Here is a 15,739-nt window from a genome sequence, read left to right as displayed (position 1 = left end):
AAAGAAGGTTGAATCGAGGATATTCATATTGCACCCAAACCACCACTCCCCCTACTTTGGATAACGTCCTGGAAGAAGAACCTATGTAGATTGTTACCGCCCAAGACCCCCTCACCTCTGAAGAAAGAAAGGCGCGTAGAGAGCTGGTTCTCGGTTTATACTGTGGGTCACAAGGACACATGTTACACAACTGTCCGGTTGTTCCTCCAAGACGTCAGAGAAACGCCAAACCCCTTTCCCAAACGGGACTTAGGATAGGGGTCTTGAGACGTCCCCGGACATTGGCCATTACTACAACGGACACCAGGAATTGTTCCCTCATTGTCTTATGCAATTCTTTAGCCATCGCCGAGGATAAGACCTTTAAAGTACTAGCCTATTGGCTAGTGGACCCTTTAGCCTATTTATGGATAATCAATGGGCGGAAAACCATCATCCCCAGACTACCTTACATCTTGATTCTGACGTTTGAACTCGTGAATCTCTCCATCCTGTTCAGGAACACAAACCTTCTGCCATATCTACCTGTGCACCCCCCCAGTTCTACAGTCTGTTCTGTGGATCTGAGCAATGTACAACATGAATATCATGGATTCAAAGGTATAGTCCAAGAATCTACTGTCGGTGCACTGCCACCCCATCACAGTGACGATCGTGTCATTGACTTAACCCCTTTCTGAAAAGAGAGCCCTTAAACAATACCTTGACATGAATTTACCAACGGTCTACTTAGAGAAACCAAATCACCTGCTGGAGCCTCTCTTTTCTTTTTGCCCAAAAAAGACACGAAAGAACTAAGACCTTGCCTGAAATACCATTCTCTAAATAGAGTAACCATCAAAGATAAGTACACTACTGTAGTAAAAAGGGTATTTGGACCCCGGGGACCAGCCGTTTTTGCAAATAATACACCCTATAACCCCCCCACCATATAGGTTCAACTCAGTGCGGCAGCCATGAACACAATGTTGGAGAGACAACACAGCATAGATTTAGCATTTATTAGACATAAAGCACAATATAAGAGAACAGTACATGTAGCAGCAATTTGGACATAATGGAATTGCAAGTTAGAGAAATCACAAATAATTAGAACAGACTCACGTTCCTTGATCTAATCAGCACTGGAGGACCCTGGTCATCTTAAACGAACTACCACCCATCAACCAGGTGGCTTCCCTCATATCCTTCAATCTGCTCTTAGATGCCAGCGCTTCAAGGAGCCGCAGAGGCAACATCACATTCCGGGCACAGAGCAGTTCATGGAAGAATCCCCCCTGAGTCATGGGTGCATGTACATTTGTACTCTTGTGCTGTCAGTCAGCGTGACGGTGCTATAACGCTTCAAACACTCAAATACAGGTCTCTATTAGCTACTGAAATTGGCCTCTTTCCTGCCTTACTATGCACAAGGTAACCTTCCACCCCTTTGAGGCCTGCACATTCAATGTAGCTCCTTATGCTACTAATGTAAGCGCTACTAACACATTACTAATGCATTTATAAAGATCTGTTTCAGCATTTAGCACATACTTCGAATAAACTATTAGTCCTAGCTGTTAATGCAGCTATCTAAGGACCTAATATGTAATATGGTTAGCTCAGCAGGCTAATGCACCCGCGAGCATGCACCTTCCTTTCCACTACAGCATCCTGCTAGCAAATAAGTGACCAGCTCCTCGTAAATGACTTGTTTTGGTCAGAGCAGGAACGCTGACATATCATATATGTAAGGGATCGAAGGAAGCTCACATCTCTGGCATTCTAGCCCTGGTTAGCTAGCTACCCTGCGTGGCAGAGACATTTCAGGGATGGATGAGGAAGGAGTATGCTAGACTTGGTCACAGGTGAGAAGGTAACCATATAACTTTGTGATCAAAGAGGGCAAGCAGAATGAACATGAGCAAGAATGGATGGGTAATATCGTGATGAGAGGGATGTACCTTCTAAATGGTCAAACAGAGGGGGATATACCGGGAAACCCCACCTGGAGATCAGGGAAAGGGGAGTCGTGCTTAGACTACTGTTTTGTTTCTAAACATCTACGAGGAATGGTAGAACACTTCTCGATTAAACCCCAAAGATTGAATGACCGTGATATTTTGGCCATCCATATAACAGGATGGGGGGGCCATTGGCCCGGTTGTAAAAATGGAAGAGGGGACCTTAGGTTGGGGGGGAAACAGATTAAGGTTAAAAGATCACGAAATAAAGAAGGTAACATGCCTGTACACTACGCAAATCCAGGAAAACCCAAATAAAATTGAATATCTGGGGATCTTAAAGGATTTCAAAAGGAAAAGTAATGTAAAAGTGAGTAGGGATTGGAAACAAAAGCATGTATATGAGGTTGAATTGGTGAATAAGAGAAGATTGATGGGAAGGTAAGAATAATTGGAAGGGACCCCTTCTCTGCCAAATGTGAGCGAATAAGAAAAAGAAAAATCCGACGGAGGTTTAAAAATTGGTGTAAGAGCTGCAGGGCTGTCAGATCACAAAATGATGCTGAATATGTCTTAAAGGCACTCTGTGCAAAAAAGTCTAAAGATATTTGGGAGCTAATCAATAACGGGGGCGTGTTTAAAGAAGCGAGTTTACTGAACATAGTCTCTGAAAGAGATTGGGTCAAACATTATTCCTCCCTTTTTGCAGATCCGAAATGGAGGGAGGAGGCAGATCCCAAACATTCTACTATGAGGTGGAACTTTGTATTCGATGAACATGACGCAGACATCATGATAGGCAATTTGAGCTCCTCTCTGGCGGCAGGGCCGAATGACCTGTCAAATCCGAAACTGAAAAACAATAGAGAACAATGGGCCAAATTGCTTGTCGTCATGTTTTCGCAGATCATGGAAAACAGGAAAATTCCTTCGTCCTGGGGGGAGGCTAATATAGTCCCCATATTTAAAAAAGGGGGCCGGGCGGACCTTTGCAATTATCATCCGAAATCTTTGCTCGGCTCCAAAGTGAAGATATTTGCAACAGTTCTGTTGCGGGATCTCAAGGCCTGGGCAGGGAAAAGGGGTATCTTAGACCCCCGACAAACGGGATTTGTGAAGTGGGTGGGCACGTCCCTCAACCTCTTCATCTTGAACTTATTGAAAGAAAGGGCGTTGGACTCAGGAAATACATTATATCTTGTCTTTATGGACCTCGAACAGGCCTTTGATGGTGTCATCAGGGGGAGATTATGGGCCAAATTGCGGAAATGGCGATGCCCCACTGATCTAGTGGGAGCGATGGAAGCCCTATATACTGATACCTCCATCAGGATCAGGCTGTCAAATAAGGGGATCTTATCAGAAAAAATAAATACTTTCCGGGGACTAAAGCAGGGGTGTGCGCTGGCGCCACTTCTATTTTGTCTCCATATTGCAGATCTGACAGAGTCATAAGAACTAGTAAAGGCTTTCCCACCTAAGATCAATGGGAGGGCCGTATTGTGGGTCCTCTTTGCAGACCATCTAGTCTTTTTTTAGATCAGACGCAGATCGGTTTGCTGAGGAGACTAAGTGCTTTTAAGTCCTTTCTGAGTCAAAATAGCATGAAGATCAATGCCAAAAAAGCAAAAGTTATAGAAAAAAGCATGAACGGTTCACTTGGAGAGTTGAAGGGATCCCCTAAGAGATTTTAGAGACCATCATATATCTTGGATTGACAGTTAATAAGAGAAGTGAACTTGATCATTACTTGTATTTGCGATCGAGGCTATCAATTTTGATAAATCAGGGACGAAGTTTTCAAAAGGAATACGGAAAATTCACACTTACACTGATAATTTATGTTTTATAAGCAAAAGGTGGCTCAAATATTAACTTATGGCGCAGAAGCAATCCTTCATCTGTCCTTCTCTGTGTGGGACAAGCTGGAGGGTTTGTTCTGGCGGAAAGTTCTGAGGCTCCCAAATAGCTTGCCAACCTGTGCAATAAAGCTGGAATTGAAATTGCAGTCTCTTGAGTCCATGGTGATATGGAAGACGATGGCTCTTTACCGCAAATGCACTGAAAAACCTATTGGCCACCCGTTTGAAGTATTGGAAGGTGGCCATGAGGTCTGTGATAAATATTTGGGTTGCGGGAAATTGGAAGTTGAGAAAACACTAAAAGGGAGTTTAAAAAGAGATTGGGGACTTAATGTCAAATCGTGGTAAGGTGAAGTAGAGGCTCCAGGCTTGGGACTGGATTCATGCTAAAGAGTGCTGTGGGAAAAATAAATCGGGATGCCTAATCATTGAGAAAGGGAAGGGTATGAATGTGCTCCCTATTTACCTGCAGAAATTCCCCTCCCCAGAGATTTGTGATCTCCTACTCCGCTGTCGCCTAAATATCTTAGATACTAGGGATGTGCAGTGGCAGAGGAAGATCCCGGGGGTCTTAAATCCTTGTTGTAGATTCTGCAAGCTTCCAGAAATGGCGGAATGCCCAATGCACTTGATAACGGCTTGTCAATTATTGGTCCAAGTGAGAAACTTCTTTTTGAAAGGGTAAATGAAGAGGGGACGATCCAGAGTCCTATGGAGTGGTGGAAATGGGTGTTGATGGGGGAGCAAACTGGACTGGTAATTGCTACAATGAAAATGTTGGAATTTGTATTAATAGAAAATGGAAAGGGTTCTCTGCCTTTTTAGATTTTGAATGTGATTTGAAAGGAGGCTGATGATGAAGTTGTAAATGTTAAAGCTTGTATTTTTAACAATATCATGTAATATTTGTTTATTCTTGATTTTGTTTTTAAACCAATAAAACATAAAAAACCAGAGATGCCTGTTTGGTATGTGATGTGCAGTCTGGTTGAGGATAATGAGGGATACAAGGCCACTCTTCCTTTACAAGTCCCTCTATTGTAATTATTCCAATGATAGATACTGTGCAAAGATTCCAGAATAGTCATTTGTCCTGCCAGGCAAGTGAGCACTTTTCCCTACACCTTGGTACAAGGTGTCTGGTTCAGGACATTCCCAGTCAGGACCTCCCCAATCAGGCTTTAAGATAATCACCTCCCCACAACTCCAGTATTCAGCAGGGACACACTGTGCTTTAAATGGAACCCCCAACTCCTGGTTCTGGGGTTACAAGGGAAGAGCTACACCCAGCTCTGATCAGTGGCAAATGAAAACACAGTCCGACATCGCACTTCCACACAAATATCACCACCCCCTCACTCGATCAGAACAGCACATTTGAAAACAGCCTCCACTCCCCTCCCTCATACTCGCCACCCCCTTTTCCCCAAGGGCTCTCTCGCATTCTGCAGCAGGGCTTGCTCATAGAAAATATTCCAGTGGTCCTTCAACACCAATAGAAACACCAAAACGAAATACCCATGGAAACGAGAAGCAAGCAGGTACCAAAAGTGTGAAATTCATTCATCAGGTTTAAACCCCTTAATCTGCAAAGAACAAACCAAGCCATGGAGTCAAGTAAATAGGCTTCTCAGCAAACAAAGCACATGCAATGAATCGAAAAGGCGCCCCCGGCTGACTCTAAAATACAAAGCCTCATGTGACAGTGTCAGTAGACTGACCTTGTCATGAGTGGATGGGAACCCCGCTCAGCCTGGGGTGGGAGGCCTACCAAAGTGGAAGCCAGTGCCAGTCCTTCCGCAGAGAGGGAAGGTTGAAGTTAAGAGAGCCCCAATTCCTGTCCTCTCGCCACATGCCTGGATGTATCTGAACACCACCACTGCGGTTAATGACATACCCCTGAACCAAATGCTGGCCACAGGAGAGAAACCGATAGAGATAGAATACGAGACAGAGTAGGGGGCCAGTGGGAGACGAATGGGGGCGACAGAGAAGGGCAGAGACAGAGAGAGGAGGGATACAGAGAAGAGACACAGAGGGGGAGGCAGAAAGGGGGAGGTTAGTATTAAGGTCTCCTCAAGTGTTCCATGAGTCGAAATAGTTTGTAGAGCACCGATTAGTAATTGTATAAATGCATATTGCAGACAATGTGCATATATGTTCCTGTGTTGAACTTTAAAGATGAACTCTTCCCATTCAACTTCTTTGTTTGGTTTTTGAAAGCAATAACTTGATGCGACGTTCTCTAGACCACTCTTCAAGCTTCTGAGGTCTCAGGAGGAGGCAATGGACGTGGGGGCGAGAGTAAGGCCTTTCATAAGTTAGGGCCTGGGGTATGTATTGTAGAGTGGAAAAGGTCTTTGTCATTGAAAGAAGGGCACCAGTGGGTAATACTTTGGTATGTATCAAAAAAACCCATGAGATAAGTATCTCCATGGAACTTAAGACGCCCAGCGCCTAGACGCCCTTGGGCCTTAGTATGCGCTCTACAAATTCTCAAATAATAGTAAGCATGGTTGGTGGAGGCATTTTTCAAAAGAATTTAATTCACGTCAATCTCTCAGGTGGGCTGGGGAGTTGTGGGAGGGTCGGGACTTAGTAGTAATCATGCTAACATAATCAAAGGATGCCACTATGTTACACAAGCTTGACTTAAATAGGTGGATGGCAGTACCAGTGGTTAAAAGGAGTAACGATAAATGCTGTTTCAGTACGAGACATTGAGAAAACAACGGAAAATAAGCCTTTTGCATGTTAACATTTTATCAGACATGTTTCATCGTGTTCACCCATTCGGCATTGCTCTTAACATAGGTTGCAACAGCTGCGAATGCCGCTTTTACGATGTGCAAGTAGGCCTTCCTTAGTTGCCCATGGGGGGAACATTTTCATGCAGATACTGCAAGGCTAAATCTGTCCACTTGGTTTCCTGTTCCTTCACGGATTCTGTGGTGCCATCGCTGTCTTGCTCTGGTTCGGGGAGCTCATTCACGGGAATGGCCACATCCTCGTAGGGAAGCTTGTCCTCCCGCCAAGCATCGTCAATCAGGTCCACGATCCTGCCATCTCTCAGCACCTCGCTGTCCATTGCGGCACCACGGAGTCAGGAGCTGTACTAACAACGACAGAATAACATTGGATGGAACATTGGCCTTTTAGAATCTACATACATAATGATGACTCCTGCATCATTTTAGAACATGCCCTCGTGGCCCCTCACCCGCCTTGATTACCACCAGTCCTACCCGGTCCTCAGTACCTGCACTTCTTATTTTTAAGAAAAGTAGTACCTGGACTTCTCAACAGGGTCGGACTGGGCCATAACATTGTCTTGGGCACCAATGAAAAAGTAGCCCATAGTTGCAAATGGCAATTCATTCATTTTGTGACACTGAATAGTACCCAAGGGGGAGTTTTTTGATAAAATGTGATGCAAAGTGTGCATTTTAAAGGGTATTTATTCAACAACACTGGTCAAAACTATTAGCAGCATATAGAAGTAACTCATCAAACTAACCCACATTGGCCAAGAAAGTGACCAAAAAAAAAAACCGAGCCTACCCCAGCATTTTGTGTTTTTGGTTCGGCCATGGGCCTGTTGCCCTATTCGGCAGCCCGAGCCTGCTTCTCAAAGCCAACAAGATAATACTACCGGTACTCAACTACATGGCGAGATAAAAATGAAAGCATTTCATTCAACTGGACCACAATAAAAGACTCCGCTCCTGCAGCCTTTGCTGTTGAAAGCTGTGCTTGCTCCCTCCCCCACCAACACCCGCATGTCCACAATGTCTCCTTCAGGGCTCACCCTGTAAAAGGAAAAGAGGCAAACATTCAACAGCAGCGCTGCCAGCAACTCAGGCGCGGAACAGCAGTCCGCGAATTGGGCTGTACCTGTTATCTATAGGGTCCATTGAGAGTTTTCATATGGAGAACGGATTGATTTGGAAAGCCTGGGCAATTGCTTTCCAAACACTTTTCTTTGTTGTTAGTAGTGACTTCTGAATTATGTAAACGTTTAGTAATTGGAATTGTGATAAACATTGGAGACTAATACACCCACACACATCACCATTTCCTACCAAATGTCTTAGATAATGAAAGCGTGCAATACTAAAATTCCAATTTTTTAAGCTTAATTTACATCCATGAAGTCTGCTAGTTTGACACACACAAAAAGTCACATTTTATATGGCTATTCACATTTTCTTAAACTAATGCATAACAACAAACTGGAGGTGTATGTGAAAGAGTCCCAGGTTCACTGCTTAATCAAAGTGTGTTCTCTTTGGCAAATAACATTTCCCCGTGCATTGCCTGCAACAATTGCGAGTTCCCAAAGCCTGCCACCATTTGTACATAAAGAATACTGGTGTCAAAACAGGACACAATCAATCTTTGATTGATGAGCATCTCTGAGAGATGGTTGCATTAGGCTGACAGAATCAAATTTAAAGTTTATGACTTAATAGTAAGGTATTAGGTGAAAATGTATTTTTTATATAACGAATTTAAAAATGGCCGATTTAGAAAGACTGCTCTGAGAGGTCTTTCTAAATCAATCTGTAGGAGTGCGCGCAGGGGCTGACGGGCACGACCGGGAGATGGAAGTTGCAGAAATTGCAGGTCTTTTTTTTTGTGTGTATGTGTGGGAGAGGTGGGGGAATGTTTGTGGTGGGTAAGAAACACTTTAGCGCCTAGTAACACTTGTGTACAGGTGCGTTATAAATGCTGTATATCATACGCCAGGGGGAGCGTGGGTGCGGGTAAAAGTGTGTTTGTGTGTCTGTGTAAGTAGTGGAGGATGAGGGGGGGGATGTGTTGGGCTGGGAATAGAGACAGCAGTGGATGAAAGGAGGTATTTGGGTGTGAACCCCCTGTGCCCCCTCCACCGATTTCCTAGAAATCCCACCAGCACCGGTGAGGGGGTGGTGGTTGAAGATCACGTTTCCGGAATCTGGGGGTGTTCAGAATGTGATATTTCAGCATTTTGAAGGCCCCACAAAATTGGCCGAAATAAAATCGGGCTTGTGTTCGGCCTTCAAAATGCAAATATATCACACTTGGAATCACTGATATGTTTCAGCTGAGCATGCCCTAAAGGCCAGGCTCAGAGAAAAAGATACAGACTTACACAGAGTTAAAGAGAGTGTCACATGACTGAAGTGGGAGTGTGGGGAGAGACTATCAATAAAGTGGGGTCAGGTAAGGTATGGACAAATAAAGCGGTGGGGGCTCAAAAATCGCTAGTCTAAGTTCCTAAAATTATAAAGTGACAAACTAACATCGAACTATAGAACTAACTTGCAAAATTAAAAACCTTTTATTCAATCAAAGAAAAGAAAAAAAAACATAGATAATCCCAAGTGGATCAACAGATACGCGCATATCATCACACATACACAGTACAAATAAAGTGCAGAAAAAGCTACCATCCTATAAAATTCTAGCAATAACAAAGCAAACAAAATCTTGGTCTATGCTTAGTAACAGATCACACAGTTTTACCTTGTCGTATGGATCAGTGTAATTACAAGGTTGTGTTTGATCTATTAAACACAGACCTTCCCACTGTAAGGGTAGTCATAGTCACGCTAGCACTTTTTAGGTTTACATTTACAGTTCAGTTCCTGAAGAAGGGTCCTTGAAAAGCAAAGAGCAAGACATTTTATCTCTTCAGGAAAGTGGTTTGTCAGAAAAAGAATTCAATTGAATAATTGTGAGCTGTTTATTCAGCCTCATGCGGTGCAGGGGACGGAAGAGTCCATACATTGGGCACTATTGTCATATATTAGTTATCAACTTCGTATCAAGGTTGTGATACCTCCCTTGCACCCAAATTGTGTTACATTGTGTTTAGAATGTTTCTGTTTACATTAAGATTTAGGTGTGCATTAGATATATATTTTTCCTGCCACAAGATTGCAGCCAGGGGCGCAACGAAACCTAAATGTCGAGGGGGAGGGGTAACTGGTAATGGGAGGGGCTACTTCGGAAACTGGGTGGAGCAAACTTGGAGGCTCTATTCAATTCTACCCCCTCTATTCAATCCCAACAGTTGTTTGGTGTGGGGCCCAAGTAAGCGCAATATGCCAGTGGGAATAACCAACTGATTGGATTTAAAGATAACATGCACATTTAATTGCTTTGATACAGGCCTCACCCTTTAAACAAAAGCGACCACCAGGGACCAGACGGTAGTACAGTGTGCCACCACCCTTCCCTCTCTCATCCACCCCAACGCTCCCCCAACTCCTACCCTCTACCTGCCAAAATCATCTCCTGGCCCAGCATTACACATAAGCGCACACACACATTCACTCACTCCTTTAAACATACCATTCACTCGCTCCCCCACTCCCCTTACACTTGCTCATTTCACACGTGCACCCAGTCCCCCCCATTCATCATGCACTCCATCACACACCTTACATAATACATGCACACATGCATACACACATAATGAGCTAACATGCAACAATGCTTCCCTTACCTCTGCTTAACAAAAACGCAAGTGCGCACATCAGCCCCCTCCCCTCGGATGTGAAAGAGCACATAGGTTATGTGTTGGCTCGCATCCGTGGGGAGGGGGCAGTATTTTAAAGTGGGGTAAGAAACTGAGGGGGGTGTCCTCATTTGGAGGCGTGGATTCCATGCTGGGTCTGCCCTGAAAAGTGCACAAACCATAGTAAGGTGTGCAAACAAATATATAAATGTATATAAGTATTTATATATTTGTATGCATACCTTACAATGGTTTGTGCACTTTTCAAGCCACCTTTTATAAACATAGAAATATGTTAAATATTTCTATGTTTATAAAAGGTGGCTTGAAAAGTGCACAAACCATTGTAAGGTATGCACACTTGTGTTTCTATGTTTATAAAAGATGGCTTGAAACTTACACAATTCAAGCCATCTTTTATAAAGGGACCATAAATTCCTCGTGACCCCTCACGCGAGGGGTCAAGAGGTCACAAGAGGAAATTACAGTGACTGACAGACGTGCAAGCCAGGCACAGCGTTGCTGAAACTGCAACTTCCAGTTTCAGTGATGCTCTGGCTGGCTGGCACTTCTGTCAGTCCCACTGCTGCCTGACTTTAAAATGGCGGGCGCATCTCCGTCACGGCTATGGCCATGGCAGGATAATGTGTCCCGCCAGGGCGCCAGCCCCACTTTTTGGAGACTGCCGGAGCCTTGCCCTGGCCCACTTAAAGCACTGGGAGAGGGCTGATGTGTGATTTTCGTTAGGCAGAGCGGTGAGGTAAGCCTTTCCTGAAAATAGCAGCTTTAAGGTTTTGCTGCATTTGTGCAAATACATTTTTCTGCACGAACACAGCAAAACTTTAAAACAGCCCGTTTCAGAAAATGTTTCCCTCCCCTCTCTGCTTAACAAAAAGCAAGTGCTCACATCAGCAGTCCACTCCCCCCTCCCCCCGGATGAGAGTCAACATATAACAATGTTATGTGTTCTTTCAAAGGCGTGCAGAGGGGGCTGATGTGCGCACTGGCGTTTTGATAAGCAGAAAGGTGATGGAATCCTTTAACGCTGCACGTTTCAGGAAAAGATTCCCTACTCACTCTGCGTATCAAAATGAAAGTGTGGAAGCCCCGCCCCTCAACTCACATTTCGGGGAGGGTTGGGTGGATTGAGCTGGATTGAGCAGGGGGGCTGGAGCCCGATTAGCTCAATGACATTGCGCCACTGATTGCAGCCATTACACAAGTAGCGAGGGGAAGACACCCGCCCTCAAAAATCAACAATGAATAACCTCCAAGGCTGCCCACTGGCCCCAGCACTGTTTCTAGCATACATAGGCGACTTTGGAGAAAATGAAGATCTCTCCCTTTCTTTTCACCATCTCTGGGATCCGTCAAAATCAGTCGCCTTTTGTACGCAGATGACGTTATCTTGTGTGATCAAACCCAAATTGGCCTCCAGAGACAGTTAACAAACTTAATTCACTATACCTCGAAAACAACCTGAAAATAAACAAAGACAAAACCAAAATCATGATTTTAGAGGGAGGATCCAAGAAAAAAAGACATGAAACATTCAGATGGTTCCTACAGGACACAGAAATTGAAAAAGTAACTGAATACAAATACCTGGGTGTGATAATGGACAGCACGAGTAAGGAATCCTCGATGCAACAAAACTTTGAAAATAAAATAAAAATGCTGACAGCACAGGGCAAGGCGGTTGACAGGAAATTTGGGAAATTCTCCACCATCCCCGTTATCGAATTCTTTACGAAAAAAGTTGTCCCGTCATTCACCTACGGAGCAGAGGCTATGCCTCTAATACCAAAGAAACTCTGGACAAAACTAGAAGGGCAATTTCGGAAAGCGGGTTTGTCCCTCCCACAATCAACTTCAATGGCAGTCATACGGCGGGAACTCAGCCTCCTATCACTTTTGGCAACAGTAAAGATTAATGGTTTGCGGCTATACCGAAAATGCATCACAGAGGAAGGAAAAGAACTCTATGGATTGCTAAACAAAGAAATACAAGCAGACAAAGTGAAAATGTTATCGGATTGGAAAATGGCCAACAGGGCCTTAATGGAGTCAGTGGCCTGCTCCGAAGACGACTTTATTACAAAATCATCAAGAGTAATCAAAAAATGTAAAAACTACGATTGGATCCAAACACAAGAGACCGCTGCAAAACACAAACTGTTGCAGCAACTTCCTCAACCATTCAGTAACTTAAACGACCCAATGAGTTACATACAAAAATTCCCCAAGCAGGGCGGCCCGAAACTCTCTACTAAGAATAAGGTTCAATCTTCTGGATACGCGCCATTAGAGAGCTCTCAAAAACAAATAAATGCCGCCTGTGCGACAACCACATTGAGTCAATCCACCACCTCCTTATGTCGTGCCCCAAAAACCATCAACTTAGATACAAGTACCTAAAACACCTACTAGTGGAGGAACATGGGTGGGACGAAGAATAATGGTGGTCCAGACTAATTGGAGGAGATCGAACAACCTGGTTATTAGCAACAGTAAAAATCCTGGAGCACACAATGAACTTGCTAATATAACCAGAGTCCCGCTCTGCCAAGACACTTGAAACGCAAACAAACTTTTTGTTTTGTAAAGTCCCTTTGGGACACACACAAATAAAATAAAAATTAAAAATAATAACCAGTTTTAACCTGAAGTCAAAAACACAGGTTAAGGGTAGTACGGGGCAGGGCTGTGCATCTGTAATTACAAGCTATTCTATCACTAGATTATCATTATATGTGGACATGTGGTACCTTAAGTCTGTCCAGGAAGAAATCAGGTATGCCTGGCTTGTGTTTTCTAAAAATAAGAAATTGGGTGAGAAACTCCCACAGAATCGAAGGTAGAAGTAAACAATGAAAAGGAGGAAGGCATCTAAAGAAAAAAAGTGTCAGTGTAGAGGATTAATTTAAATCTATGGAAGAACCTATTTAAGAGGTCCGAGACTCCTGAGTCCAATGTCTAGTCCCCAAGCTTCATCTCAAGCTCCTGGGGCATCCACATTCAAGAGAGCGTCCTTCAAATCATCCATAGTCTCAGGGAAGTTTTAGGTGCCACAGCACACTTCTTTTTCTTGGACTTGTCAGACGATGCTGGTGTTGAGTAGTTTACTGGGATGCAGTAGTCTTTGATGAATTCCTAACGAGGCAAGCCCTGTGTCATCAGCCCACCTGTCCTAGGAGTCAAGATGCTTACCGAAGCAGGACCTGTAGCTTCTTCTTTTGCTCTAGGGGGTCCTTCTGGGAAGGATTTTCTTCCCCTCCATCTAGGTATTTGCAGTAATTATGACACCCCCATCCCAGCCAATGGTTTCTCCATGGATGCAAATTCTTTAGTTGGCATTGGTGGCTTTGAAGCTACCAACAGCATCTATACTAGAGCACCCAACAGTTTACCCTCAGGCTTCTCTTCGTTAAGGCCTGGCTTCTGCCAACCTCTGGCTTAAGGCTCCCCACGCGTGATTTACTCTATCCTTTCCTATAAGCCTTGCCTGTAAAAAAAAAAAAAATCTCTCTCTCTCTCTCTCCCTCTCCCTCTCCCTCTCTCTCCCTCTCCCTCTCTCCCTCTCTCCCTCTCTCCCTCTCTCCCTCTCTCTCCCACTTTTACCGAACCGTCCCTTGTGTCTATTTTTTTACAATTCAACATTTTTCATTTTGATTTTGTAACCAAATGGCCCTTTTTGATTTTTAAGGGAGTTTTTATTTGTCTTATGTGTTCATCTCGCCCATTTTCAGTTTAGTTATGCTTCTATGTTAGAATACATTGCATTATGTCCTATTTTGTTGTTTGACATAAATCCAATGTCACTTTGTAGAATGTCTGAAGCATCTTGAAGTTGACATGCAACACTTCACAAACACCCAAATAAATAATGCAAGTTAGCAGCATTAGTTCATAAAAAGGGCCTCAAACCCCAAAGTAGACTTTCCAATGTAAGCTGGTAAGCCTTGATGAAGAAGGATTCCACTCAGATCAGGGGCCCTGCATATTAAGCTTGGATCACCTTGTTTTTGAAGGATAGAAGTCGGAGGGTGAAAATTGGCAATTTTATTTCGCCTAGTGGTTTGATTCCTTGCAGTGTCCAACCGAGTTCCTCATTTAATATTTATATGTGCTGTGATGAATCCGGGGATATCAGCCCTTCTTTCCAAGGGGAGTGGGGCACCTTGATGAGGCTTGGACGGTACCTCCCCAGTACACTAGTCCCCCTGTGAGCAGTGTACTGGGGGGTAGAATCGCACTGAGGGGAAATCCCTCTGTAGGACTCAGGGCGATAATTACCAGAGAATGAAATGTCAATCCGCTTTACCACCTTTGACAAATCCTCCTGATCACTCCTTGGAAAGAGCTAATATATATTGTTGCCAAATCCGCCAAACTCCTCTGCCATATCCAACCCCTTTGGTAAATTCTCCCGCTCCCTTCGTAGATGCAGCTAATATATACTGTTGCCAAATCAGCCAAACTCCCTTTCCATGTTGTAACCAAGCTAATCATCCTAACTTGGATAACAGCATTGAAAAGTCAGATAATCCTGAGCATTGCACATGTACCTTAAAAGCTGATACTGGGACAAAGAAGAGGCCTAATATATATTGTTGCCAACCCACGTTACATCCCCACTGGATGCCCACACGCTACAGGAGCCTCCAGGAAGACCACAGCTGCCCGGGGACCGCTGGTACCACCAAGGTGAAGGCTGACAGGTACAGAGGTGGCACGGAAGCTGTGAGAGGTCCAGGGAAGCAACGGGATGAACTCAAGAAGTCAAAAATAAGAGGTCTGTGACCCTACCCATTGAATGTCAGAGGGTGCCCTTTGAAAGTCAGAGGGAAACAGTTGAGAAGCTGAGAATAAGAGGGTCTGGGATCCTACCATTTGAAAGTCAAAGGGAAATCAACGAGAAACAAAAAATAAAAGGGTCTGGGTCCATACCCTTTGGAAGTTAGAGGGAGACTAATGAGAAACTTAGCAGATACAGCATAACCGTGCAAGTCTGGGACCCACATCCAAAAGCCAGAGGGTCTGACACCCTAACCAAAGAGGGTCTGCAGCCCTGAAGTACATCAGAGACAGTTGCATACTGCAGGAGAGTGAACCAAGCAGATACAACAGAACTGTGCAAGTTGGTGTCCCGCACCCAAACGCAAGAGGGCCTGGGACCCTAGCTAAATAGAGGGAACCAACCGGATACCATGCAACCGTGAGACTCTGGGACTTGGATCCAAAGTCCAGTTGGTCTGAGAACCTGATGAAAGAGAGGGTCTAGGACTCTGAGTCAAATGAGAGAAAGAGTGACTCAAGTGGACACCAAGCAACATCGCAAGTCTGCGGTTTGCAACCAAGTGTGTAAAAAGGGTTTGGGGCTCTAAGAGAAACAAAGACAATTCAACAGAGATTACTTAATTCGCAAG

At 44.2% G+C, this 15,739-nt stretch overlaps 1 protein-coding gene across 3 annotated transcripts in view; it reads right to left on the bottom strand.

Moving 5' to 3' along the window:
* Positions 1-986: 986 nt before the first annotated feature.
* LOC138570174 (anaphase-promoting complex subunit 13) overlaps positions 987-15,739 on the bottom strand; it is a 56,879-nt gene continuing 42,126 nt past the window's right edge. For 2 of the 3 annotated variants that reach the window (XM_069648848.1, XM_069648846.1), the window contains one exon: positions 987-6,920. In XM_069648848.1, the coding sequence (XP_069504949.1) occupies positions 6,669-6,893 (225 nt within the window). In that variant the 5' untranslated portion in view covers positions 6,894-6,920 and the 3' untranslated portion in view covers positions 987-6,668. The remainder of the gene's footprint in view (positions 6,921-15,739) is intronic. The other variant, XM_069648847.1, reaches the window with a different exon arrangement.

The sequence above is a fragment of the Ambystoma mexicanum genome, chromosome 2q, assembly GCF_040938575.1.
Source record: "Ambystoma mexicanum isolate Mex_15411 chromosome 2q, UKY_AmexF1_1, whole genome shotgun sequence".
Taxonomy (NCBI): Eukaryota; Metazoa; Chordata; class Amphibia; order Caudata; family Ambystomatidae; genus Ambystoma; species Ambystoma mexicanum.
The sequence above is the reverse complement of the archived record's forward strand: the minus strand, read 5'-3'. Positions and strand labels throughout refer to the sequence as shown.